This window comes from Typha angustifolia, chromosome 8 (assembly GCF_048772165.1).
Source record: "Typha angustifolia cultivar Huaian chromosome 8, ASM4877216v1, whole genome shotgun sequence".
Lineage (NCBI taxonomy): Eukaryota > Viridiplantae > Streptophyta > Magnoliopsida > Poales > Typhaceae > Typha > Typha angustifolia.
In genome coordinates this window covers 13279574-13303825 of record NC_133246.1, presented here as the reverse complement: position 1 = coordinate 13303825, position 24252 = coordinate 13279574, and the positions used below count along the sequence as shown (strand labels likewise).

The 24252-nt window shown below is 36.7% G+C and overlaps 3 protein-coding genes and 1 pseudogene across 3 annotated transcripts; 2 read left to right on the top strand and 2 right to left on the bottom strand.

Annotated features, from left to right (window-relative positions):
• Positions 1–3: 3 nt before the first annotated feature.
• Positions 4–5971, bottom strand: LOC140766106 (aspartate aminotransferase, mitochondrial). Its single transcript, XM_073105532.1, has 10 exons — positions 5615–5971; positions 5423–5508; positions 4620–4826; positions 4400–4505; positions 3818–3922; positions 3550–3722; positions 1864–2023; positions 1598–1693; positions 502–596; positions 4–404 (listed from the first exon to the last, which is right to left on the bottom strand). The coding sequence occupies exons 1-10, from the start codon at positions 5798–5800 to the stop codon at positions 332–334; spliced, it is 1287 nt and encodes a 428-aa protein (XP_072961633.1). The 5' UTR covers positions 5801–5971; the 3' UTR covers positions 4–331.
• A 5072-nt stretch (positions 5972–11043) lies between these two features.
• LOC140764829 (peroxidase P7-like) lies at positions 11044–12581 on the top strand. Its single transcript, XM_073103621.1, has 3 exons — positions 11044–11293; positions 11420–11605; positions 11891–12581. The coding sequence occupies exons 1-3, from the start codon at positions 11081–11083 to the stop codon at positions 12449–12451; spliced, it is 960 nt and encodes a 319-aa protein (XP_072959722.1). The 5' UTR covers positions 11044–11080; the 3' UTR covers positions 12452–12581.
• A 4363-nt stretch (positions 12582–16944) lies between these two features.
• On the top strand, positions 16945–18584 carry LOC140764833 (peroxidase P7-like). The gene is made up of 3 exons (XM_073103626.1): positions 16945–17179; positions 17305–17490; positions 17791–18584. Exons 1-3 carry the CDS (start codon positions 16970–16972, stop codon positions 18343–18345), a joined length of 951 nt encoding a protein of 316 aa, XP_072959727.1. The 5' UTR covers positions 16945–16969; the 3' UTR covers positions 18346–18584.
• A 3395-nt stretch (positions 18585–21979) lies between these two features.
• LOC140764828 (tetrahydroberberine oxidase-like) lies at positions 21980–23795 on the bottom strand (annotated as a pseudogene).
• Positions 23796–24252: the final 457 nt, after the last annotated feature.

Genomic DNA, 24252 nt, shown 5'->3' with positions numbered 1-24252 from the left:
CCATAACCAATCAAATGATCAATACGTCATATTGACAACTTGCCGGATCATTTCTGCAACTTATTTTCATAAGCACTGGACTGGATAATAATGTCACAGAAGTACAATAGTCTTGAACTAAACAGGACGAGCAATTTCATATGCTCAAAAATGGTTGATGTTAATAATTATTTTCCTCTTGGAACATGTAAAGAAAATAGATTGTGCAAAAGACAACCTACTGATAAACAAAAAAGTTTTATTCCTGAAACGGGAGCTCATATAATGTTTAAAAGAAGTCTCCTCATAGTATAAGCCTCATTTTGGTGTTCATAATTCTGAGGGTAGAACCTCATGCGGACTTGGTGACCTCATGAATAGCATTTGCCAAATAACTGATGTTGCCTGTAGTAACACCTGCCATGCTGCAAGCCAAATGATAATTATTAGGATACAATTTACCAGAAAAATATAGACCGTCGAGATGGTTTAGGTATCGCAGAAACCCAAGATGTGTTATACCTAATTCGGCCATTGCGTGTCATGTATATATGGTATTCACTTGTCAACCGATCAACTTGTTCAGGGGTCATTCCACTGTAACAGAACATCCCAATCTGTTCAAATATATATATATCAAATTTGTTAGAACCAAATAAAGGAGAAGATATATATAAGCAGCTGATAGCAGTTGCTTGTCAGAAATGGATATAAATAGCCATATACATGCAGCTAACAGGGCATATGCAGACAAGGATCAGGAGAACTAAATAACAGATTTTATCTGGATATGTCAGAAAGGCATATGCAGATGAGGACAAGGAAGATAGCCATAGCAGATAGTTTATCCATATGACTGAAAAATTAAGAGAACTGGTAACCGTGCAAGGAGAGAGAAGAAGCAACCCAAAGGAAAATTCTCTAGCAGACAACCATGGTAATGTCCCTTTATCAAGAAAAATTAACTTGGTAAATTTCCCAAGAAAGAAAGAAGAATTGTCCATCTCTCATTACTGGTAAGAGAACAAAATTTCTACCTAATTTGAGCAAAAAAGTCCTCTTCTATAAAATATGAATATTATCAAGTTTTGGGTAGATATAATTTTATAATGATAGATCCAAAGACCTCATGAAACTTAAAGCTTCTTCCTATGCCCAAAGTTTGGTTTCACTTTTGGAAGAATTTAGTACAGCCAGGAGATGCTGTCTTCAACTAAAAACAGGTTATATTAACTCTCTCAATGGCTACTGCTTGCGGGAACCAATTAGCAATTGAGAGAATAAGAGTTAACTTGGTTTTACGACCGTTGCACATCCAAAATCTTACAGTACTTCTCAGTAGCATATCCAAATGATTTATCATTTCCAAAACAAAAATCTTGAAGAATGCAATTTTCTTTCTGAAGTATGAAAACAAAGAGCTTTCATTGAATTTACCATCACAAACAATTGCATTCATTTTAAGATAGTTTTGAATGCCAGAAACAGGATATTCAGTTATTCAACCAAGAAAATAAATAAATAAAATCATATAACACACTGTAGTAGAATTAGGCAATCAGTCATATCGGTGAAATCTTTTGTCCATCAATGCAAATATATTAGGAGAATCACTCACCTGATTAGTCACATGCTCCCAAGATAAAGTTGAACCCAACTTCTCAAGGTTCTCCCGAAGTGCCTTTCGCATTCCAATAATACGATCAGCCATACCCTGGAACAGTGAAAAAAGATAATATAAATCCATTTCTTTTGTTCACACCTTTAAAAGTTTAAATTATCTGGCTCCATCTTAAAAACAAATAGATCTCATGTACCCATTCGATACTTTATAAAGTTCAAAAGGTGGGGCAGGAAGGAGAAAAGAATACACAGTCCAGTTACCTTGACCTCCGTCAGCCATAAACTTTTTAGTTCTGGATCACTGAGGATTGTTGAAACTATTAGTGCACCGTGAACAGGTGGATTACTGTACATAGGTCTAGCAATCTGTTGCAACTGACTCTTAACAGCAACCGCTTGCATCTCGTCTTCACAGAGAATACTGCAGCAACATTTAGCGCTCAATGTTTCAAAAAAGGAGAGTTCACATAGCAAATAATTATTCCATCAACAAAACTCAGGTAAAAGCATGGAGCTCTCTTTATCTTGTCATGTAGATAGCAACTTTAAATGTAAAATATTTAACTTTCTGTCTGAAGACAAGTGTACTCTCTGATGCAAGGTCACAAGAAAGTAATGTGCTGGTATTTTTTAGCACGACTATCATATATCTTCTTGCATTTCAGATTTGACTAATCTATAAAATTTCTATAGCTAGCAGATCAGAAGGCGATAGTGAAAAAAGAAAATTATTGTCAAGACTTGGGACCATATCCAAAGTATATATATAGTCCACCTGCATTGCCTACCATACCATAAAAGTAAGTGACTAACTAATAGAGAAAGGCTATCAACCTGCCAATACTGCAACTAGCCTAAGAATGGGATAAAAATTGAATTCCGGCTGAAGGATAACTTGGATTGACGCGTAAGGAAATTGTAACCTGCCTGCCCCATGAATCAGAGCTTCGGTTATCAGGTGGGCGATGTAGTATTACTCAATTAGACACATGCAATGAGTCTGCAATCTGACAAGGATTTTATTTCCTTCTCCATATATAGCCTCATCAATAACCTTCTAGCATACCTTGTCAAATGTCATAACAGCAGTTTTCAAGCATAGCGACCTTTAACCGACTTAAGTATTAACAATAAAAAAACAATGAAATAATATGCATAAAATAAAAAGGACTGTACTCTGCATGAAATTGAGTAAAATTGATGCTAAAAGTACAGCACAGTGAAAAAAACACTAGGATACCATCCAGATAACAATAAAGTTAAACCTTAAATCCCAAGTGTTTCGAATTGTCTGCACAATTTTTTCTTTTCCCCATTCGACTATGATCTATGACCAGGCCCTGTGATGACTCTGGGGTTCTCATTCATCAGGTCCTTCATCAAGTTCTGTAAGACATTTAGACCTTCTGCCATCTCTACCGTAGCATTTCCAACTACCTAATGCAAATTTTTACTATAGGTGAATTATGTGTGGTTTACTTGTACAAATATGAGGCCACCATAAATACCTAATCTTAATCTCAGTAGGTATCATCCCAAAGTTTTCTTGAATGCAATCATCTCTCATCTTTCGGCATCATCATCCATATGAACAAACATATGTTAGCTATACCCAAAAATAAATGCAACAATTATCTTCTTCAGGGGTATGCCATATTTCTGACCACATTGGAGATGCACAAATCCTCCTTTTTCTACTATGAAGTATAGACAAGGAAAGAAATCTGGAGTTACATGTATGAATGATTGATCTCCTTAGCACTATGAAATAAATAATAAGCAAGGATAAAGATCTGGAAGTTTCAAGAATTCAGATTGAGCTATAGATATAAACATAATTGCAGAGAAGAATGTCATTGTTCAAGAAGCAAATGTTGAAGGAAGTTTAAGGATAGATGAAATACTTCTCAAGCACGTTAAAATATCAAGGTATGTTTGAATAAGTACCTAAGGCACCCTACTCGCTGTCCATAAAGTCCCATATTTTTGGCATATGATTGAGCACAACCAATTAGATGTCCATCCTCGAGGAAGATCCTGATTGCCTTTGCATCTCTTTCTGGATCACCACTAGCAAAACCTTGGTATGCCATGTCAAAGAAAGGGAAATGGTTCTTGACCTAAATAAGCAAAAAACACTATTATACAATTAAAAGCAGTGCATTTGACTTGGTAAAGTGAGAAAGAATGCGGCTGCCTATCCATGAAAATTTACCTTGAACTGATATGATATTTCCCTCCACTGTTCCTCAGAAGGATCTACTCCAGTAGGATTGTGTGCACATGCATGAAGCAAAAAGAAAGAACCATTTGGAGCATTCTACACATGGGAAAAAAGAACAGAGTCGCATGTTACAATGATCAATATAAAGCATCTAAAATTGCACTAATTTACTCATCATGCTTCTGCCAGATTACAACTTTCAAGACAACTTCAAAAAGAGATAAGAATCTAATAGGGAAGATCAAGTTTCAAGGTGCAAGTGACGAATAAGTTAAATGATCAGAAGAAGCTGACAGAATTACCAGACAAGTACTCAACAATAAGATAAAGAAGTGATGCCAGAAAACCAAAATTTAGACATTCCAATAAATAAAGAGGGTCCAACAAGAAGGAGCTGGTAAACAAAGTGGGAATAGACTAGACAAACAAAATGAATTGTTCGGATTAGAAGTAATTCTTGGAAAGTCGCTTCAGCAAAATGTAAATATAGAGGAAGAGCAAACTTTCCAGACAGTCAGTTTTTGAAGTGGATACTACCTTCAATCTAATATGATCATATGTTTATAAATTTACCTTAACATCATCCATTAGTGACGCAAAGTCAAGTCCCTTTGTTTCCGCATGGTAGTAGCGGAATGTCCTCTGTGGGACTTGAGCATCTCTCCAAATGTTATGATGGCTGCATAATTTTAATTTTTAAGCAACTTAGTAATAAAACAGTAATATGGGGGCATACCAATAGGCCAATGAACTTGAAGCAATAGCAATAACTCACAAGAAGATATCAACTCACTTGGCCCAGGTCGGTATGGGTATATAAATCTGCGAATCCGGTAAGAATCGTTTCTGGAAGTCAGCAAAAAGACGGCAGGCACCAGTCCCTGAAAGAGCCTGCACAGCGGCAATCCTCTTGTCTTTTATGAACTCAGAATCCTCCCCATATGCAAGCTTCAGTGTCTCGTCAACCATCTTAACACTTCCACCCATTGGAAGATACTCCCTGCAGTTTTGATTTCATAAAATATATGTTTAGAGCTGATGAATCTTATAACAGTTTCTTATTCAGTTACTTGAAAGACCTGCTAAACTATCCTGCCCTCAAAAGGAAAAGCCAGAATTAGTTTACCAATCTCCAAAAGTACTGATAGGAATGCACACTCATAACAATATAGAACCTACTACAAATTAAGAATTTCCAAATTTAGGCCATAAAGTACAACCAACCTTGACTGTCCACTTTATGGAAATTCCACATCCAACTTGGACTCTTGAGTCAAGAATATTATAATATGAGGCGCGTCTGACAATTGGCACATAGTAGAAATCCCACACTCAAAAATAAATTATTATACTTTCGCATTAAAAAGCAACCAAGTAGCATAATTATGGTGGTGGACTAGACGAACACTAGAACAGGTGCCGGATTCCAAAATTCATATAATACGAGTTGAAAAAAAGGTAGAATTCGCATAAATGATTCCTTTGGACCACAAATAACACTAGAAGGCATCTAAAGAAAGCAGAACAAAACTATGAGCACAAGATGCAAATTTTTTAAATTTCTCACATAAATCAATAAAAGGATAAAGAGATCACATGTTAAGGTTTCCGGCGATCCTCCTCTCGGCTTCTCTGACGCATTCCAACACTACAGGCTTACCATTGTCATCACGATACGCTCCCTAAGAATGAAGAAAACGCATTAATTTCACCAAAGCAATTCCGGATCAACTAAGACGGCAGTAGATGAGATCAAAAGCAAAAGCAAGGGTTTCTTGGAGCACTCACAACTCCGACGTTAACTTTATCGGGGCTCTGATCGGCGAGGAATGCCTCGGTGACGCCAAGAATCGGGTCCTTGGCGGCCGGCTCCACATGGCTCCACCACGACGACATGGATCGGGTTCCAACGGAGAAGGAGGAGCGGGCTCTGCTTCTAAGGATCAATCGAGCAATCGCCGATCTCGACGCCATGGGAGCGGTCTCGCGCTTTCTCTCTTGAGGTTGGCGTTTCTCGATATAGTACTAGGTTTGAGCGTGCGCACGCGAGCGAGAGAGAGAGAGGGGGAGGAGAAGAGAGCGGAGCGGCGGACGAGGAGAACAGAGGAAAAAAAGTTCGGCTGCGTGTTATAACATGCGACAGCGATCTCGGGAGGCGTGAGAAAGATGGCATCACTACTCTAACGCATATGAATAGACAGAAATACCCTTTCGTGGTCTCTTTCGTGGAAAATATAAAATGATCCATTTATTCAAATATTCCATGTAATTCACTATGAAAAAAAAAAGTACCTCTTTTCTGATATTAAAAAAAAAGATCATGGTAGAGTAGACCCACCACCTGACCTCATTCTAAAATATTACTTATAAATAACACGTTATATAAATAAATTTATTGTTTGCATAATCAAGATGTTATTTATAAGTATTCTTAAGTTTATAAAATTATAAATTATAGGATCTCAAAATTATTATTATTATTATTATTATTATTATTATTTAATGAAACAAGGATCTCAATTTGAAGAATACATAAATCCTACTGACTAGATTTTTGTTTTTATCTTTTTGTTTATATGAGAGTGAGAGGTTTGAGATGGGAACTGTGGGCGGCTTTTGAGCCGTTTGAGGAGTGGATGCTTGAGGGAGGATTGGATTTGCTGCAACCCACACTTGTAGCAATTTGGTACATCCTATAGGCATCCTTGTAGCTTTGCCAAGATCATCAAATCATGGCTTCAATTAGCTGGCGACTAAAAGAAAAGAAAAGAAAAGAAAAATAAAAAGAAGCTTTATTTCCTTTGAGAGGAAATGCTCTCTTCTATCTACATTGCAGTCCATCCTGAGCTCAGGGGAAGAGGAGGAGGAATGCTAAGTTCAATTTAAAGAAATCACCAGGTTTCAGTCTGTCATATTTGTTAACCTTTTAATATTGTTAAAGGCATTTTACTTCTCCTTGCTCTTCAAAATGAGAAATTCCTCTTCTAATGCCCTTTTACTAATATGTTTTATCGTCATTTGCTAACCTCTTAAAATTATTAATGCATTCTTAGAATTCTCAATGTCACTATTGTAATTGCACTACGAGTCCAAAATCTAACGTTCGTTAAACTAGTTAATGCATTATCTGAATCCTCATCGTTAAAAATATATCGTGTTTATCTTTTGCAATTTCTTCTCATTGTTCTTTAAAATAAAAATTCTTTCTTCTAATGCCCCTTAGATGCAGCAATATAAACATATATCTTTTTCTGGTATTTGCTAGCCTATTAAATTTATTAATGTACTCTCTAAATTCTCAACATCAATCACTGTTGTAAATGCATCGTGAGTCCAAAATCCATTATAGTTATATAAAAGTTGAACTAGTTAATACATTATCTAAATCTTTATCATCCGAATACTACACTATAGTTTCTTCTCCTAATTATTTATGACGAAATTTTTTTCTTCTAATATCTTTTATATTGCGGCAATTGGAACATCCATCATTTCTTGGTATTGTTCATCGCTATTTGCTAATCTTCTAAAATTGTTAATGCATCCTCCAAATTCTCGATACCACTCCATAAGTGCATTGTGAGTCTAAAATTCATCATCTGTCACATTTAATATATTATCAGAATCCTCATCTTCTAATATGCCAAATTTGTCATTTGCATTTTCTTTCCCTTGTTTTTTCAAATGAGAAATCATTCTTTCTAATGCCATTTATTGCAACAATGGAAGCATCTAGTTTTCTCTAGTTTTTCTTTTTCTATCTAGCGATGCATACTAATCTTTGAACGAGATTTACGATTTCTTTATTTTTCTTTTTTTTTTTAAATCTTCACTCCTCGGATCTATCCCTCACTGTGAAGCCTCTTTTGAGGATTCATAAGTAGCTTGTTTATCTAATTGTTAATACTTATTATTAACTAAGACATTTGCAATCATTATAGTGAATGAGATTCTTTCCATATAAGAAAGTGGTAGTGAGGTAGTCATGTGTTCCTAAATGAATTATCCTTGAATTCAAATAGGATTAGAAAAAAAAGTTTCCCTAGTCATGTAAGTTTGCTATAGTTAGAACAAATCATATCTAGAGTTAGGAGTCCTTTTGCATTTATCTTCCAATACAATAGGATTTGAGGTTAAAGCCCACTTGGAGTTAGAATAAGAGCCCCATCGAGATGTTTTGGGAAAGTTATGATGTTTATGTGAGAGGTTAGGTTAATGGAGATTAACCTAGATCATCTAAAGGATGGGATGAATGGCTTAAGGAACAGTCAGGTTTGTAGAGAGGAGGAGAATGGTGTACCCACCAATAGGAGGATTGCTAGATTAAGGAGGGAGAAATAATGGAGGTGTAGCCTCAGTCAGGGAGAAAGCTCGACATGAGTACCAAGGGGAAGAGAAGAGGAGGGAAAAATGTTGGCTCATGCTTAGACACCCAAGCTGCACTTCTACTCTAAGGCTACCGCATTCGAATGATGGGCTAGACCTTTCGAACATCTAAATAGTTTTTCTGTGCGCTCAAATACCAAGCTGGGCGTTCGAATGCCTAAATTGTTATTATGCTCTTGGGATATGGTGTTCGAATGCCGAGTTGTGTCGTTTTAATACCTAAACTATTATTCTGCCCTTGGACTACGATGCTCGAACTAAGGGTATAAATGAGCCAAGCTTGAGCAAGATGAACCCAACTTAGCTCAACTCGATAGGATTTTTATTTTGGCTTGAGCCCCGTTCGAGTTGGAGAAGCTCAGCTCGAGGATGAGATGGATTATGTGATGAAGATAGAGATTATCAACAAAGAAAAATTATAAATTGACCTTGAGGTGTGGAGGATATGATGGATTCGGTGATGAAGATAGAGATAGTCGTCATCGGTGCCTTAGTGGTGAAGAAGGAGATGATCATCGTCGGTGTCTCCTTGGTAGTGAAGATGGGGTTTCGGTGGTCCGGTAGAGGCTAGAGAGGATTGGTCGTGTGGTGCCTCGGTGGTGAAGAAGAGATTGTCGCCTTTGGTGACTAGAGAAGTTAGGGTTTCGGTGGAGTAGCTAGAGAAGGTTTGGGCCTTTGGTGTCAGAGCCGATGGGGATGGGTAATGAGTTTAGGAAAAAAAACTAGGATTTTTCTTTATATATATATATATATATCATATTAATCGTTGGATATAAGATTCAACAGTTATAAATCTTACGTATATATATGAGTCGAGTCTAATCAAGCTGAGCCTAAGCTAGCTCAGCTCGGCTTAGCTCGGCTCAATAATTCTTTTGGGCCTAAACTTTGGGCTTGGCTCATTTAGAGCTCGAGCCTAGCCCGTGAGCCTCATGAGCCCATGGGCTTTTTTGACAGCCTTAACTAAACCATTTGAACCCAGGACTTTGAATTCTCTAGGCTTATTCCAACAATCAGCTAATTATTCAACAATCCATAAACTATAATAATTAATAAGCAAGAAAATTACTTTCTAATCACAAACCACAAATACAAGATCAGGCAAAAACAAATCTACTTCACACCTATAAAAGGTGGATTCTTCATGAGTCAAACAAGTCCAATAAAGAATTTAGAAAAAGTAGTGTATCGGCTATGTAGTGCACAGTCATTCTACAAACTATGCTCAAAAGAGATAAAACAATGTGATAGTAGAGCATTAACTTCAATTCATTCGGTCGTGCCTAAGAAGCTAATAAATTCTGCAGCACTAATAATATGGTATTTATTCAAAGGCATATCTAAAAGAGTTTCAAAGTTTTGCATACAAAGTTGGCTTCTATGTTTTCTTATGATTCTAGCCTCCTATACAAGCATAAAAACAAAATCAAAGGATCATTGATTGAAGAAAAAGATTCATAAATTTAACAAGTTAGATTGTAATCTTTCTTACAAGTAAATTGTATTGTCCAGAAAATTATCATTATCATGTTACTAAAGGAGTCTCAAATCCTTTAATGCCAAGATTTGAAAGAGGAAGAAAAAATTGGGTATGTCCTTGTAAAAGTATGCGTGTGTTCCTGTCAAGATGAGTTCGCACTAGATGAGATTTTCAATAAATAAATCATTACTGACTAAGTGGAGGATTCATATATTGTCTTTGAATGGAACGATTAAATAGTTATCCTTTATTACTTCTCATTCTCATTGTGAATTAGTTGAACTCACACATAAAATCAGAAGCTATTAAAAAAAATAAAATTATGTTTTAAAAATTAGATGCAGCATAATTATTTTATTTTTATTTAGTTAGATATATCATTGGGAGGATAACTTATCGTCCTCATTTCCTTTTCTTTTACTTATACATGCTACAACGGTCGACCAAGTCAATTCATCTAAGTGGTGGAACTAATTAACCAAGCTACTCAACTCGGAGTCACAAGAATTGAAGTCGGCAAGTCATCATATTTGAGCTCAAGGAGTTAGAAACATTGAACATCTAAAGCAATATTAGATTGTGACCGTTTGACAAATAAAATAAGATCATTTGAAAAATGGTAAGAAGAAAAGGAGAGCTAAAAATGTCGATAAAAGTGACGGATACATTTCTTAGTTAGACTGTCCTAATAATGCACCAGATTTGGTGATGATATAAATTATAATATCATCAACTAGACCAAAAGGTTGAGCTGTTGGTCAATAAATTGTTTCATAAATCAATCAACGACAATGTTATCACAAGTTTGACACATTCCATGTCAACGTTCTTCCCTTATAATTTCTGTAATGCAAGTGCGCAAATGTCCAGAAGAGATAGAAAAAAAGGTTGGCTTAATGAAACAGGAAGTTTATTTTGATCTATGGACAACCTAAAAGAGAGAAGAGAAAAAAAAAACTAATTTGTTCTTAAAAATTGACGTATAAAGAGTAAGTAAAGATTAGACCAAACAAGACTGAAAATTATAATTTCCGCTTTCTATAATTAAGCAAAGCTTAATGCACGTAGTTAATTGCTACAACGACATCGTCTTTTCCCCTTTGAAATTTTCTCCTTCATCTTTTTTAATTAATTCTCTATCAAGCCTTGTTTTCCTCGTTATTTCTTACAAGCGAGTTTCCCTATCCACGATCGACCATTAATCAGATATTTTTATTAAAACAAAGAAGTCAAAAGAAAGACTTGGTATAACTACACGGGTATTGATAATATGAACACATGTTTCATTTAGATATCTTAGAAACATTTGCCACTATATATAGAATAGGCAGAGCAAGTCTCTTCCATCATCCATCAATTAATCTCTAAGCCTTCTTAGCTAGCTAGCCATGGCCTTCTTCTCCAAAAGCTTCTTCACCATTGCACTACTCCTCTCTCTTCTCTCTTGCACTGCTCACGGGCAGTTGTCTCCTAACTTCTACTCTAACAGCTGCCCAAATTTAGAAAGCATCGTGGCATCTGTCATGTCTCAAATTGCTTCTTCGGATCCATCCATGGCTGCTGCCATTCTTCGCCTCTTCTTCCATGACTGCTTTGTAAATGTAATTTAGCATCATCTTTAGCTCCTCCTATATACTTAGTCTTCTATATATATATATGTGTGTTTGTGTGTGTGTGTTTTTTGTTAGGTAAATATTGATTACAGTCTTTTTTGTTCATTACTTTAGGGTTGTGATGCCTCTCTTCTTCTCGACGATGGTCCGGTGGTCAGTGAGAAGAGAGCGCCTCCGAACCTTTCGGTCCGTGGCTACGAAGTCATCGACGCCATCAAATTGCGAGTAGAAGCAGCTTGCAGAGGACAGGTTTCCTGCGCCGACATTCTCGCCCTTGCCGCTCGCGACAGCGTTAGCTTGGTTAGTGAATGAATTACTTCATAATAATACTTCTTGGGTTGACCATTATGTATAAATCTCTTCTTAATTACTAGTGCAAAAGTCTATTATGAGTCTCATAAGATAACCATAAGAACTCTTACTCAAGAGGTTTTTTTTATAGAGGGCAGGGCATCATATTTCAAAATTTATCCAAATAAATTTTTAGCTAGTAATTTTTAAAACTATATTAAGTTTTATAGCGGAAGGATCACAGCTATGAGTTGCACACTTAACTAACATATATATTGTTATCAACTGCTGCAGCTTGGAGGACCAAGTTGGTCAGTACCATTAGGCCGCACAGACTCAACGTCGGCAAGCCTAAACGTGGACCTCCCCGGCCCCGACTCCAACATCGGAGGTCTAATCAAAGCCTTCGCCGACAAAGGCCTTGATGCCCGGGACCTGACTGCTCTCTCTGGTGCGCACACCATTGGACAAGCGACGTGCGACATCTTCAGAAACCGCATTTACAACGACGCCAATATTGACCCGAACTATGCCTTTCTTCGCCGGCAAACCTGCCCTATGGGTGCCGGCCCAAACTTCAATCTAGCTCCGCTAGACGCGTCGAGCCCCACCCGTTTTGACAACGCCTACTACAAGAACCTCGTCGATCGGAAGGGGCTGCTCCACTCCGACCAGGAGTTGTTCAATAACGGGCCCACGGATTGGCTTGTGCGTTTGTATAGTAGCAATCCTGTAGCCTTTGCCAATGACTTTGCCAATGCCATGGTTAAGGTGGGAAACCTTAGTCCATCAACTGGATGGAGTGGAATAAGAAGATCGAACTGCAGGAGTGTGAATTTTTCATCACGATACTGATGGAAGCCACTTCCATCGCACATGTTACTAGGGAATAAACCTTTGAAATTTGTGATGTCCCTCAATTTGTGTTAATTTGTTTGATATTTTTTGGAATTTAAAATGGTGTTGTAGAGTTTTTAAGTTGGAATTGAATTCTTTCTATTATTTGTTACATGCATTTGATGACTATGTTTGTGTTAGCTGACAGAGTGATGTGGTGTGGATGCATGGGATGTACTTTAATTGACTAAATCTAGCGTTGATTTTTGTTGGAGAAATCGTTTGTCACTTTTAAGATTTCAGAAATATATGTGAAGATCTCTAATATATGGTAGGAAAGATGCCTCTTAACAATGATTAAGGTAGATGGTGATATCCAAGATATATAACGGTATGAGAAGGTCAATTTTATAATGTAAATGAGTCGGGATTATGACATCTGAGTTAATTAAACCCAACAAAATCTAAATAGAAGGGTATCAACTGAAAGATATTTTACAAGAACACTAAAGTAGCTTTGAAAATATATAAATATTACTCTTTAGTGGGATAGGATTTGGTGGTTAGATTTAACAAAGATATTTTTTATTTCGTGGTGAAATATGTCTTTAAAAAGGTGGGTCAATATTTTAAACTTTTAAAGAGTAATTTAGTAATTTAATTTACACTAAATCAGAATCAAAGTTAATAATAATCAACCAAAGTAAAAGTAGGTAGAACATTATATAGAAATTATTAGAAAAAAAAAAGTAGGGTCTATATAGCAAATCTTCAACTATAAGATGTTAATAAAATAAAAAAATATATATAGTGTGTTAGTTGAACATTTTTTTATTATTTAATTACTTTGCTACATCTACGATGATTATAGAGGCGAAATTATCAAGGTGGCATCAAAATCGCACCTGATAAAGTGTAAATTAAATTACCACCTATTTTTGATATAGTTATAAGTAATTTGTGTGATATGATAACAGATAGTGATTATTTACCATATATTATATATAAGTATATAATATTTCTTAGTAATATATCAAACTTGAACATGTAACAAGTTCACTAACTTTTACCATCCACATAACCCATCTGTTTCTTCCTACGCTCTCTTCATTAGAAGCCTTCACAAAACCCTACTTACTACAGTGGTTGGCTGCCAGTGTTCTATTCTCCTTTCACTCTATAAATACTGGATGTTGCACAAATTCCCGTTCCTATGTGGAAATAGCATTGCTGACTTTGAAATTCTCTAAGCTATTTGAACACTCTATTCTTATTCCGGAATTATCTAAACAATTCAACAATCCATAAACTACAATAATCCATAAGTAAGAAAAATTACTTTCTAATCACCGACCACAATACAAGATCAGGCAAAAAAAAATCTACTTCACACTCGTAAAAGGTGGGTTCTTTCATGAGTTAGACAAGTACAATAGAAGATTTGGAGAAAGTAGTGTGGCAGCTAGGTAATGCATAATAATTCTACAAACTATGCTCAAAAGTGACAAAACAATATAATTTTATTTTTATTGGGTTTTCTTATTTACTGGTTTGGGGATTTAAAGAGGGTGGAATATGAGTTCTGGTATAGGTTTTGAGCAAGATTTTTAGTCGATGTATTTCGAGTAGATATCACTTATACGATTTTGTTTTACATTATACTAAAAAGAAAACAGTTAAATACCCAATGAATGTAGCCTAGAGCTGAACCATATAAATCTTATTATCTTGTCTGCTCGGATTATTTTATCTTTGTCTTTTATTTTTATGGGCTTTTCTTGTTGATCGCTATCACAAATAATAACACCAATGCCTTGTTTTCGTTTTGTGTTTTCGCATCCAAATTTTATAGATCCGTAAGCAATTTGTTAAAGATATTTAAGTGTTTGGTTGGTAGAATTTGCTTCTTAGGTTAAAATTGAAATAACTTCTTCTTTTAAGTAGAATCAATTGTTAATGTTTTTTATCATAATTTTTTTCTCTAATTGATTTAACACACTTTTCATTGAGGCCTCCTTTGTTATATCTGAGTTACAGATCTCATACCCACATAAGTAGGGCAAATTGTACATGATCCAATACTTGGTAACATGGGAGGAGAATGGAGATTTGGCATCTGAGAAGCACTTGAGTTGGATTAGAGCCATGTATATATGAGTCCTTATGTGAGCTGCTTGTATAAACTGCTGGGATCTCGAATTGGGCAAGAATGAGGAGGGCAAATCAAGCTACTCAAAGGCAGAGGGTTTGGGTCAAAAGTACTAACCATTGTGAAGTACTTTTGACCCGATGGTTACCCTAACCATTGTGAAGTACAATTTTTTTTTAATCATTTAAGAGCCCCGATGGTTAGATATGAGCTGCACAAATGACTAATCCTTTCTGGATACAGAAGCACTAAACCTCTATTAAACTTTAGTCAATATAATAAGCCGTCTAATCTAAGTTTCAAGTTACGTGGGTCACCGAACTATTACTTCGAATTAAATACCGCCAAGACATTGCTCTAAGTCGTCTTCCGAGGTGCTTCTCCAAGCCAACTACACCGCTAAATAATCAATCGAGTTAAATTATTAAGTCAAGTTATCACCTACCATTAAATAATTTTCTTTATAATAATTGTTTGAGGTTAGATTTTCAATCTTACAACCTATTAACTCTATTAGAATTGATTCGTGAGCACTCCACCATAATTGCAATGACATGCAATGGATTGTTGAACCAAGAATTTTAAATTCTCTAAGATATTTGTCAAAGTCTTGGGAAGACAATTACGCTCCTTCAACGAGGAACTTCCAATTATAAATCAACAACTTAGGATATAAATTATCATGATTTGTAGATAATAATTATTAGAGCATATTATTTTATTTTTAAGAATTTTGTATTCTTTTTGCTATATATTTTTTTAATGTCATGATATTATTTTAATTAACTAACGTTAACTAAATTACTAAAGTCTTTATACTCCACCATCTTCCTCCATCCTCCCCCAAATACCTCGTCGTCCCGTGATCGCCGCCACTATCACTACTTTCCCTCGTATTAGAAGATAAATTAGACAAGAATAATTTAGATATTTTATAAAAAAAATAATATATTATAACAAAATATTTCTTTGCTAATACCTTTCACCTTAACCCACATATTTGAATAAAAAATTAAAAAAAAATAAATGATCGAATTATAAAATCCTCAAACTCGAGACATAAATTATAAATAAATAAAATATATAGTGTGATCCGTAAAAAATTTTAGATTTATTAATTATCTCGAAACTAATTACAAGAATTATGACGAATTTACATTACATGCACTATGGTTACCTAAGGGAAAAAAGTTATTTTGCTTTTATATAAAGGTAGATATATTATATAGGAGGATAACCTATTGTTATTATCTTATTTCCTTTTATTATTATTATTATTTTGCTTTAAAATGCGACAACCGTCGGCCAAGTCAATTTATCAGAGTAATGGAATATATTAAGCCAAGCAATTCAATTGGGAGCCACTAGAATCGGAGTCAGCAAGTCATCATAATTGAGCTCTAAGTAGTTTCAAACTTCAAACATCTAGAACAATATGATTTGGATTGTGACCATTAGTCCAAATAAAATAAGATCACTTAAAAAAGAAGAAAGAAGAAAAGGATAGCTAAAAAATATCAATAATAATGACAGATGCATTGAATCTTAGTTAGATCACCAAAGTTGGTGATAATATGAATTTAACATGTGACCAACTAGCCCAAATGGTTGAGCTATTAGTTAATAAATAGTTCCCTAAATGGACCATAAGTTTTTGTTATCGTAAGTTTGACATCTTAAATAATAATAATAATAATAAGTTTGACACGTTCCATGTCAAGCTTTCTTCCCTAATAATGTCAATAAAGCTAAAGGTGCATAGTAGTTGTTAGAGCAATGATTAATTCCATATATATACCAGTGAATTTGTGAGACAATATTTTATTTCTAAATCTTCATGACCTTTGATGTTTTCATATATTTCCTAAAAGTCCCCGACGTTATGAAGAGATATAAATTGACTTAATGAATTAAGAAAATTATTTTGATTTATAGATCACATAAGAGAGAGAGAGAGAATAAGGACAAAGAGATTACTTTATTCTTAAAATATGAAGGGATGATCGCTACTTAAGTATAAAGTACAAATGATAACTTAAATTGGAGTCAAATTAAGAGACTAATTATAATCTTCTTTTTTGTTTAATTAAGGAAAGGTTAACGTACGTACGAATTAATTTCTCTTTTCCCCTTTGAATTTTTCTCCTTGCCCCTTTTTTTTACGTTCTCTATGGAACCTTCTTTTCCTCGTAATTTCATATAGTCTTATCTCTCAGTCCACAGTCGACGAATAATAATATATTTCTTTATTAAAACAAAGAAGTCAAGAAGAAAGACTTGGTATAACTACATGAGTATTGATAATATGAACACTATATATACAAAGGCACGTCAAGCCTTTCCCATCATCCAACAATTAGTCTCCAAGCCTTCTTAGCTAGCTAGCCATGGCCTTCTTCTCCAAAAGCTTCTTCACCATTGCACTACTCTCTCTTCTCTCTTGCACTGCTCGCGGGCAGCTGTCTCCTAATTTCTACTCTAACAGTTGCCCAAATTTAGAAAGCATCGTGGCATCTGTCATGTCTCAAATTGCTTCTTCGGATCCATCCATGGCTGCTGCCATTCTTCGCCTCTTCTTCCATGACTGCTTCGTAAATGTAATTTAGCATCATCTTTAGCTCCTCCTAAATACTTAGTCTTATATATATATATATATATATATATATATATATGTTTTGTTACGTAAATATTGATCACAGTTTTTTTTTGTTCATTGCTTTAGGGATGTGATGCCTCTCTTCTTCTCGACGATGGTCCGGTGGTTAGTGAGAAGAGAGCGCCTCCGAACCTTTCGATCCGTGGCTACGAAGTCATCGACATCATCAAATTGCAAGTAGAAGCAGCTTGCAGAGGACAGGTTTCATGCGCCGACATTCTCGCCCTTGCCGCCCGCGACAGCGTTAGCTTGGTTAGTGAATGAATTACTTCATAATAATACTTCTTAGGTTGACCATTATGTATAAATCTCTTCTTAATTACTAGGGCAAAAGTCTATTATGAGTCTCATAAGATAACCATAAGAACTCTTACTCAGAGGTAGATATATAAGGAGGTTTTTTTTATAGAGGGCAGGGCATCATATTTCAAAATTTATCCAAATAAATTTTTAGCTAGTAATTTTTAAAACTATATTAAGTTTTATGGCGGAAGTATCACAGCTATGAGTTGCACACTTAACTAACATATATATTGTTATCAACTGCTGTAGCTTGGAGGACCAAGTTGGTCAGTACCATTAGGCCGCACAGACTCAACGTCGGCAAGCCTAAACGTGGACCTCCCCAGCCCCGACTCCAACATCGGAGACCTAATCAGAGCCTTCGCCGACAAAGGCCTTGATGCCCGGGACCTGACTGCTCTCTCTGGTGCGCACACCATTGGCCAAGCGACGTGCGGCATCTTTAGAAATCGGATTTACAACGACGCCAATATCGACCCGAACTATGCCTTTCTTCGCCGGCAAACCTGCCCTATGGGTGCAGGCCCAAATTTTAATTTAGCTCCGCTAGACGTGTCGAGCCCCACCCGTTTCGACAATGCCTACTACAAGAACCTCGTCGATCGGAAGGGGCTGCTTCACTCCGACCAGGAGCTATTCAACAACGGGCCCACAGATTGGCTTGTGCGTTTGTACAGGAGCAATCCTGTAGCCTTTGCCAATGATTTTGCCAATGCCATGGTTAAAATGGGAAACCTTAGTCCATTAACTGGATGGAGTGGGACAAGAAGATTGTTCTGCAGGAGTGTGAATTTTTCATCATGATACTGATCAGAGTCACTTCCATCGCCCATGGTACCGAAGAAATAAACCTTTGAAATTTGTGATGTCCCTCAATTTATAATTTGCTTCATATTTTTTGGAATTTAAAATTGTGTTGTACTTAAGCGGATGGAAGGAGCCGTACGTGTCGAGTTTTTAAGTTGGAATTGATTTCTTTCTATTATTTGTTACATGCATTTGATAACTATATTTGTGTTAGTTGACAGAGTCATGTGGTGTGGATGCATGGGACGTACTTTGGCTGACTAGTGACCCCACGAAACCTTGATTTTTGTTGGGGAAATTGTTGGTCACTTAAAAATTTCAGAAATATATGTCAATATTTCTAATATATGGTAGGAAAGATGCCTCGAAATTCAAGATAAGATAACGATATGAGAATGTCAACTTTACCGTGTAAATGAGTAGAGATTATGACATCTGACTATGTAATTACTTTGCTGCATCCATTATGATAGAACTATAGGGTGTTATTTAAATATTTTCCTATTATATAATTACTTTGCTACATCCATTATGATTATAAAGGCGAAAATTGGTTGGATTAAGTGATTAATTCTGTCCCACATCTGATTCCAAATCCGATCTTATAAAGATGTAAAATTACTACATATTCTTGATACAAATACATCTATCAATGATATATCAGATGTGGCAACAGTCAACGGATAGTGACTCTTACCACATACTATATATAATTAGTTAGTAAATAATAAGCAATAACTCAAACCAATATATCCAACGTGAACCATTAACAATTTAACTTCACTATATTTCTCTATACACCCTCTTCATTAGAAGCCTAGACCATCAAAAAACCCTACTTACTATGATGATGGTATGCTGCCACTGTTCTATTCTCCTTCCACTCTACAAAATACTGGATGTTGTACAAATTCCCTTCTTATAAAAAAAATGATGTTGCTGACTCTAAAATGTTGCTCATCTTCTCCCATATGGTTCCATAATACGAATTCCTACCCCTTCAAGAAAACTTCTCCAAATCCTTCCCCTGAAGATCTGGAATCTGTTCTCTAACATAGTCTAATTTGGCCTTGAAGAAGTTCTTTGGCTCAAAAGCTTTATCTAGAAGGAATTTCATAGGCTTGTGTGGTAAAAATTAGCTCAAATTCAGTTTTATCATTCTGTAACAGTGCGTTTGAAAGGGTCCTAGGGGCATTCAAACGCAGTTTCTAGATAAAGGTTGCTTGATGCAGACTTTCGAGCATCCCAGCCGCGTTTGAACACAAATCTTAACCTGAGAGTAAACTTGACAGCCCAACCGCGTTCAAATGTGAATCTCAACCCGAGAGCAAACTGTAATGCAAGCGTTCAAAGGGGACCCTTATGTTCAAATGCCAATTTGGGTTAAGCACTGTTTTTATTGGGTACGTTCAAACACACCCCACAGAAAAGCCCCATTTTGAGCTAGCCCTATAAATACTAAAGTGAGTTTTTAGGGCTTGGGTAGTTGAGAGAACATTTATGAGGATGAGTTACCATTATATTAAGAGTAATTAGAGTTACTAAACTCTTTATAATTGGAAGATTTGCATATTGAAGAAGATTGCTCTGCCCGTAGATGTAGGCATATCGTCGAATTACGTAAATCTTGTCTCCCTCTCTCTCTATTGTCTCTATTGCTTTCATTCTTGTGATTACTTGTATTAGGATGCCTAATACATGATTAGAACTTATGTATTACTATTCCATCACTATTAGTATCATATTAGACTTTTCCCCATTTTTTTATTGGTTTTGTCATTACTATTCTAATTATAGTATTTAAGGGTGAAGGTTTTACTTCCGTTTTTTTCGCCCATTCGAGTATTTGCCCAACATTGTGCTCATTATAGAAGGAAAAGTAGTATAAAAATAGACAGAATCCAACTCATCTCTTTGTAGTCACTTCTCTCCATTCTCAGCTCTGGGAAGCTCTCATTCATCAAATGGAGGAGCTCGTCCAATCGCCCAAGAGAGAGTTGAACAGAGCTTCCTCTGATTGTATGGCAACTTTGAATCTTTGATGAAGAGGTCTTCATGGAGGTCAGATGCCTACTTGCTTCCATTTGCTTATAAGTTCTATAGCATCCTCGTTTAATCTCTTGCGGATAGTGAACACCGTGACCGTATCTAAAAAGTGAACAAGCTTGAGCTTCCAAAGAAGTATAATCCCAAATAGGTCTTTCCCCCCATTGAATCAATCCCTTTAAAGGACCTTTCCATTCACACCAACGATCGCCGCATCCATGACGTTTGCCGCCGGCGACCGTACTTAACATCGCCCCAAATTCGACGCCGCTTGTATGGCCGTCGACGGTCGGTCAAATCCCTGCAAGGAATCCATGCAACTTGCTCCTCTGCAATGCTATAGTAGACTTCACCAAGAGTTGCACCAGCTTGAACCGATGCAATGCCTTAATCAACGTCGACGTCCACCGATCGTACATTTACTGGATCGACAACGACGACAAACAGGCGTTACGGATCGAAACAAGAGACCCTCGTAGTCGTGGTTGTCTCTCCGGACTCTCAAGTGGTTCCTCTCACTGCAGTAGATGACTAATGCCTGGACATGGGAGTAGTTGGTCGGCGTTAGGATTGTGGCGGGATTTGGCGTCGTCGGAGTTGCAAAGGGATTGAAGATTGGAGGAGGGAGGAGTAAGGAGTAGGAGGAGGTGAGGGTGGAGAGGATGACATATATGAGTGTGGGATGTGCAATGACAGGCAGCGGAGGATGGAAGCTTGAGGTTGCTGCTGAGATTAAGATGTAAGTGGAAAACATAGTACATGTTGTTATGAGTGATTTAAAAACTCACGTGAGGGGCAAACTTGTCTAATATTCTTTGAGAGCTCTTTGGTTATTCTCAAAAGAGTCTAATAGGGATTTCTAACCTATTATTTATGATGTCTAGTTAGAGAGGCTTTTTCTCTTTTACCAATTTTGGATTTTAACGAGAGAGAAAGAAAGAGAGCTCTTTGATCATTCTCAAAAGAGTAAAATAGGAATTTCTAACTCATTATTTATGATGTCTAGTTAGAGAGGTTTTTTTCTCTTCTACAAAATTTGGATTTTAACAAAAGAGAAAGAAAGAGAGCTAAGAAAGCTTGAGTTTGAATTTTCTTAGGTTAGAGAGATTATTAATGCTCAAGGTCTTAAGCATAATTATCTTGCTTAGCTATTAAGGAGATGGTGATATTTTCTCATTTGGGGGCAAATCTTATCTCATTCTTATAATCTCCATCTGAGGTAAACCCCAACTACCCCTATTTGTAAGATTTCTTTTATTGATAGTGAATATACTTGTCGGTAGACCGTAAAAATAGCCCAAATTTAGATGAACCATTTAAATATTATATTGTGATGATGTGATGCTCTTTTATTGCTATTCCCTACCAATTAATATGCATTGAGTAAAAATTTTAAGTGTCTATTTGGAATTAGTTTATTCATGATACTATGACAAGCCTAATCTAAGTAGGTTAAAGATAAAGAAGTCTCATTCTACTTTCACACATGTGAGGATTGCATAGGATATATTAACAATCTTTGCTTCTATCTAGATTTGAAGCAAATCTCCAGTTCTCTTGAACTTGGTGTACACTGTTATGCATAGTCCCTTGAGAATATCAAAAAAGAGATAAAAATAAAAAAAAGTAAAAATATGTTACAGACATATTGGTGAATGCTTACCCTTTAGTGCGTGCATCATGGGTATAGAAGAATAAAATTATAAAATTCTTTTGGTTCAACAATTCTAAGTTGTATCTGATCCATTGTATGACATCAACTCCTTGAAATAAATCCTTTCAGTGAATGGTGGGATGCTCTGCTCATTCCAAAATACTTCATCCGGATCCACTTTGGACTTCACCATGGCTAATCTTCTAAAGTTGTCCTTGAAGTACTTCCGACCCCAAACCTGAGCTTTTGAGTAGCTTGAATTGCCCTTCTCATTCTTGCCCAAATCAAGATCCCTGTAGTTGATATAAGCAGCTCTGGGATTTTTACTAACATAAGGACTCATATACCTATATATATATATCTAATCCAGCTCAAGTGCTTCTTAGATGCCATATCTCCACTCTCCTTCCATCGTACCAAGTACTGGATATTGTACAAATTGCCCAGCCTATGTGGGTATGGAATCTCAGACTCAGATATCCTACTCATCCTCCCACCTTGAGGATTCAAATACATAGATCCAGCTCCTTCCTTCAAGAACATCTCCCATATCCCTTCCCACTCTCTCAATGGAATTGGGTCCTTAACATAGTCAGATTTACCTTTGTTGTATTCCGTTAGCTGGAAGCTTCTATCCACCAAGATCTCAGTAGGCTCTCCATTTGTATAGCCAGCAAAGTATACCATCGACTCAATCCAGCTCATCTCCATGCAGTCTTCTCTCTCCACACCCAGCTCTGGAAAGCACTTCTCCATATGGTAGAGCAACTCGCTGCACCGTCCAAGGAACAAGACCATGAAAACTGCCTCTGCTCCAGTCTCTTTGCCCTGCTGCTTAGGTTGTATGTTCACTTTGAGGTACAAATCCTCATGAAGCTTGTGAGCAATGTACTGCCACTTGTACACAAGCTGAATAGCTTCATTCTTCTTAGTCTTGCGCAAGGTTACAACAGTGACATTGTGAGGAACACCACTGAGTCTTAGATTCCATGAGATTATAACCCCAAAGCTTGTTCCACCCCCTCCTCTAATTGCCCAAAAGAGTTCCTCCCCCATGGATGCTCTATTTAATAGCCTCCCATTTGCATCAATTATCTCAGCATCCAATACATTGTCTGCAGCCGTTCCATACTTCCTCGTCAATCTTCCGAGACCGCCGCCGCTGACCTGGCCGCCGATGGCGACTGTAGGGCAAATGCCAGCTGGAAATCCATGATACCTACTACTTTTACCTATCTTGTAATACAATTCGCCAATGGTGGCGCCAGACTGCACCCATGCAGTGCTCCGCTGTATGTCTACGATCACGGACCGCAGTTTCGCAAGATCAAGCATGACGAAGCGGTCGTCTCCATCGTCGGAGCGGTAGGAAAGGCCCTCGAAGTCGTGTCCGCCGCTGCGAATTCTTATCAGCAAGTTCTGGTTTTTGCAGCAGATGACTGAGGCTTGAATTGCAAGTGTATCTTCTGGAGATATGATGAGGAGGGGTTTTGCCGAGGAGGTGAACCTGAGGTTTCGGATGGAGGACTGCAAGAGGGAGAAGTAGGAAGGGGAGTTTGGCGTGTATATGAGTTGAGATAAGTTGTGACCGGGAAGATGGATTGAGAGGCAGTTGAGGAAGCTCTCATGGGCTTGTTGTGGAGAGGATGTTGAGATTGAAAGGCGTAGTAGGAGAACAAGAAATTGGAGAATGGAGACTGGTGTCATCTCTTCTGCTACCTTTCTCACCTTCTCCCAAACCAAGTGAGAAAGATTGGATAGGGTAAAAAGACAGAGTTGAAGATCCTTTTTTATCTACCATTTTCATTATTCAAATAGTTGGTGTTTAGACTTTTTCTGTGTTAGGTTAGCAATCAGACACCACCTAAACTTCAATTATTGAGAGCGTTTTTTTATTTTAATTTGCATATTCCTCTAGTCGACTAGTCCACATAGAGGAGCCTAAGTGCTATTTTGTGTAGGGTGGTAAAAATAAATTTCCGCCTTTAAAACAGATTTTAGTTTAGTTTAATTGGGTTCGAATTATGATGTATTAGTTCGTCTAATCCCATTAATCAGGTCGTGTGTTCCAAATTATAACACTAACCCTTTGACCTGTTTAATTTATTTTCTTCAATTATTGACAACACAAATTATATTTGGCTGGATAGAACTTGAAGGAAGCTTGAAGACAAGATTTTAAGTTTTGGATATGTACTCATCCT

What these genes read in the sequence shown, in the direction of transcription:
- LOC140766106 (XM_073105532.1), bottom strand. Translation starts at nt 5,800, where the DNA reads ATGGCGTCGAGATCGGCGATTGCTCGATTGATCCTTAGAAGCAGAGCC. An exon ending in ATAAAGTTAACGTCGGAGTT is followed by an intron (nt 5,509 to 5,614) that starts GTGAGTGCTCCA and finishes CTTCATTCTTAG; the next exon opens with GGAGCGTATCGTGATGACAA. An exon ending in ACACGCAATGGCCGAATTAG is followed by an intron (nt 405 to 501) that starts GTATAACACATC and finishes TTTGGCTTGCAG; the next exon opens with CATGGCAGGTGTTACTACAG.
- LOC140764829 (XM_073103621.1), top strand. Translation starts at nt 11,081, where the DNA reads ATGGCCTTCTTCTCCAAAAGCTTCTTCACCATTGCACTACTCCTCTCT. An exon ending in TCCATGACTGCTTTGTAAAT is followed by an intron (nt 11,294 to 11,419) that starts GTAATTTAGCAT and finishes TCATTACTTTAG; the next exon opens with GGTTGTGATGCCTCTCTTCT. An exon ending in CTCGCGACAGCGTTAGCTTG is followed by an intron (nt 11,606 to 11,890) that starts GTTAGTGAATGA and finishes CAACTGCTGCAG; the next exon opens with CTTGGAGGACCAAGTTGGTC.
- LOC140764833 (XM_073103626.1), top strand. Translation starts at nt 16,970, where the DNA reads ATGGCCTTCTTCTCCAAAAGCTTCTTCACCATTGCACTACTCTCTCTT. An exon ending in TCCATGACTGCTTCGTAAAT is followed by an intron (nt 17,180 to 17,304) that starts GTAATTTAGCAT and finishes TCATTGCTTTAG; the next exon opens with GGATGTGATGCCTCTCTTCT. An exon ending in CCCGCGACAGCGTTAGCTTG is followed by an intron (nt 17,491 to 17,790) that starts GTTAGTGAATGA and finishes CAACTGCTGTAG; the next exon opens with CTTGGAGGACCAAGTTGGTC.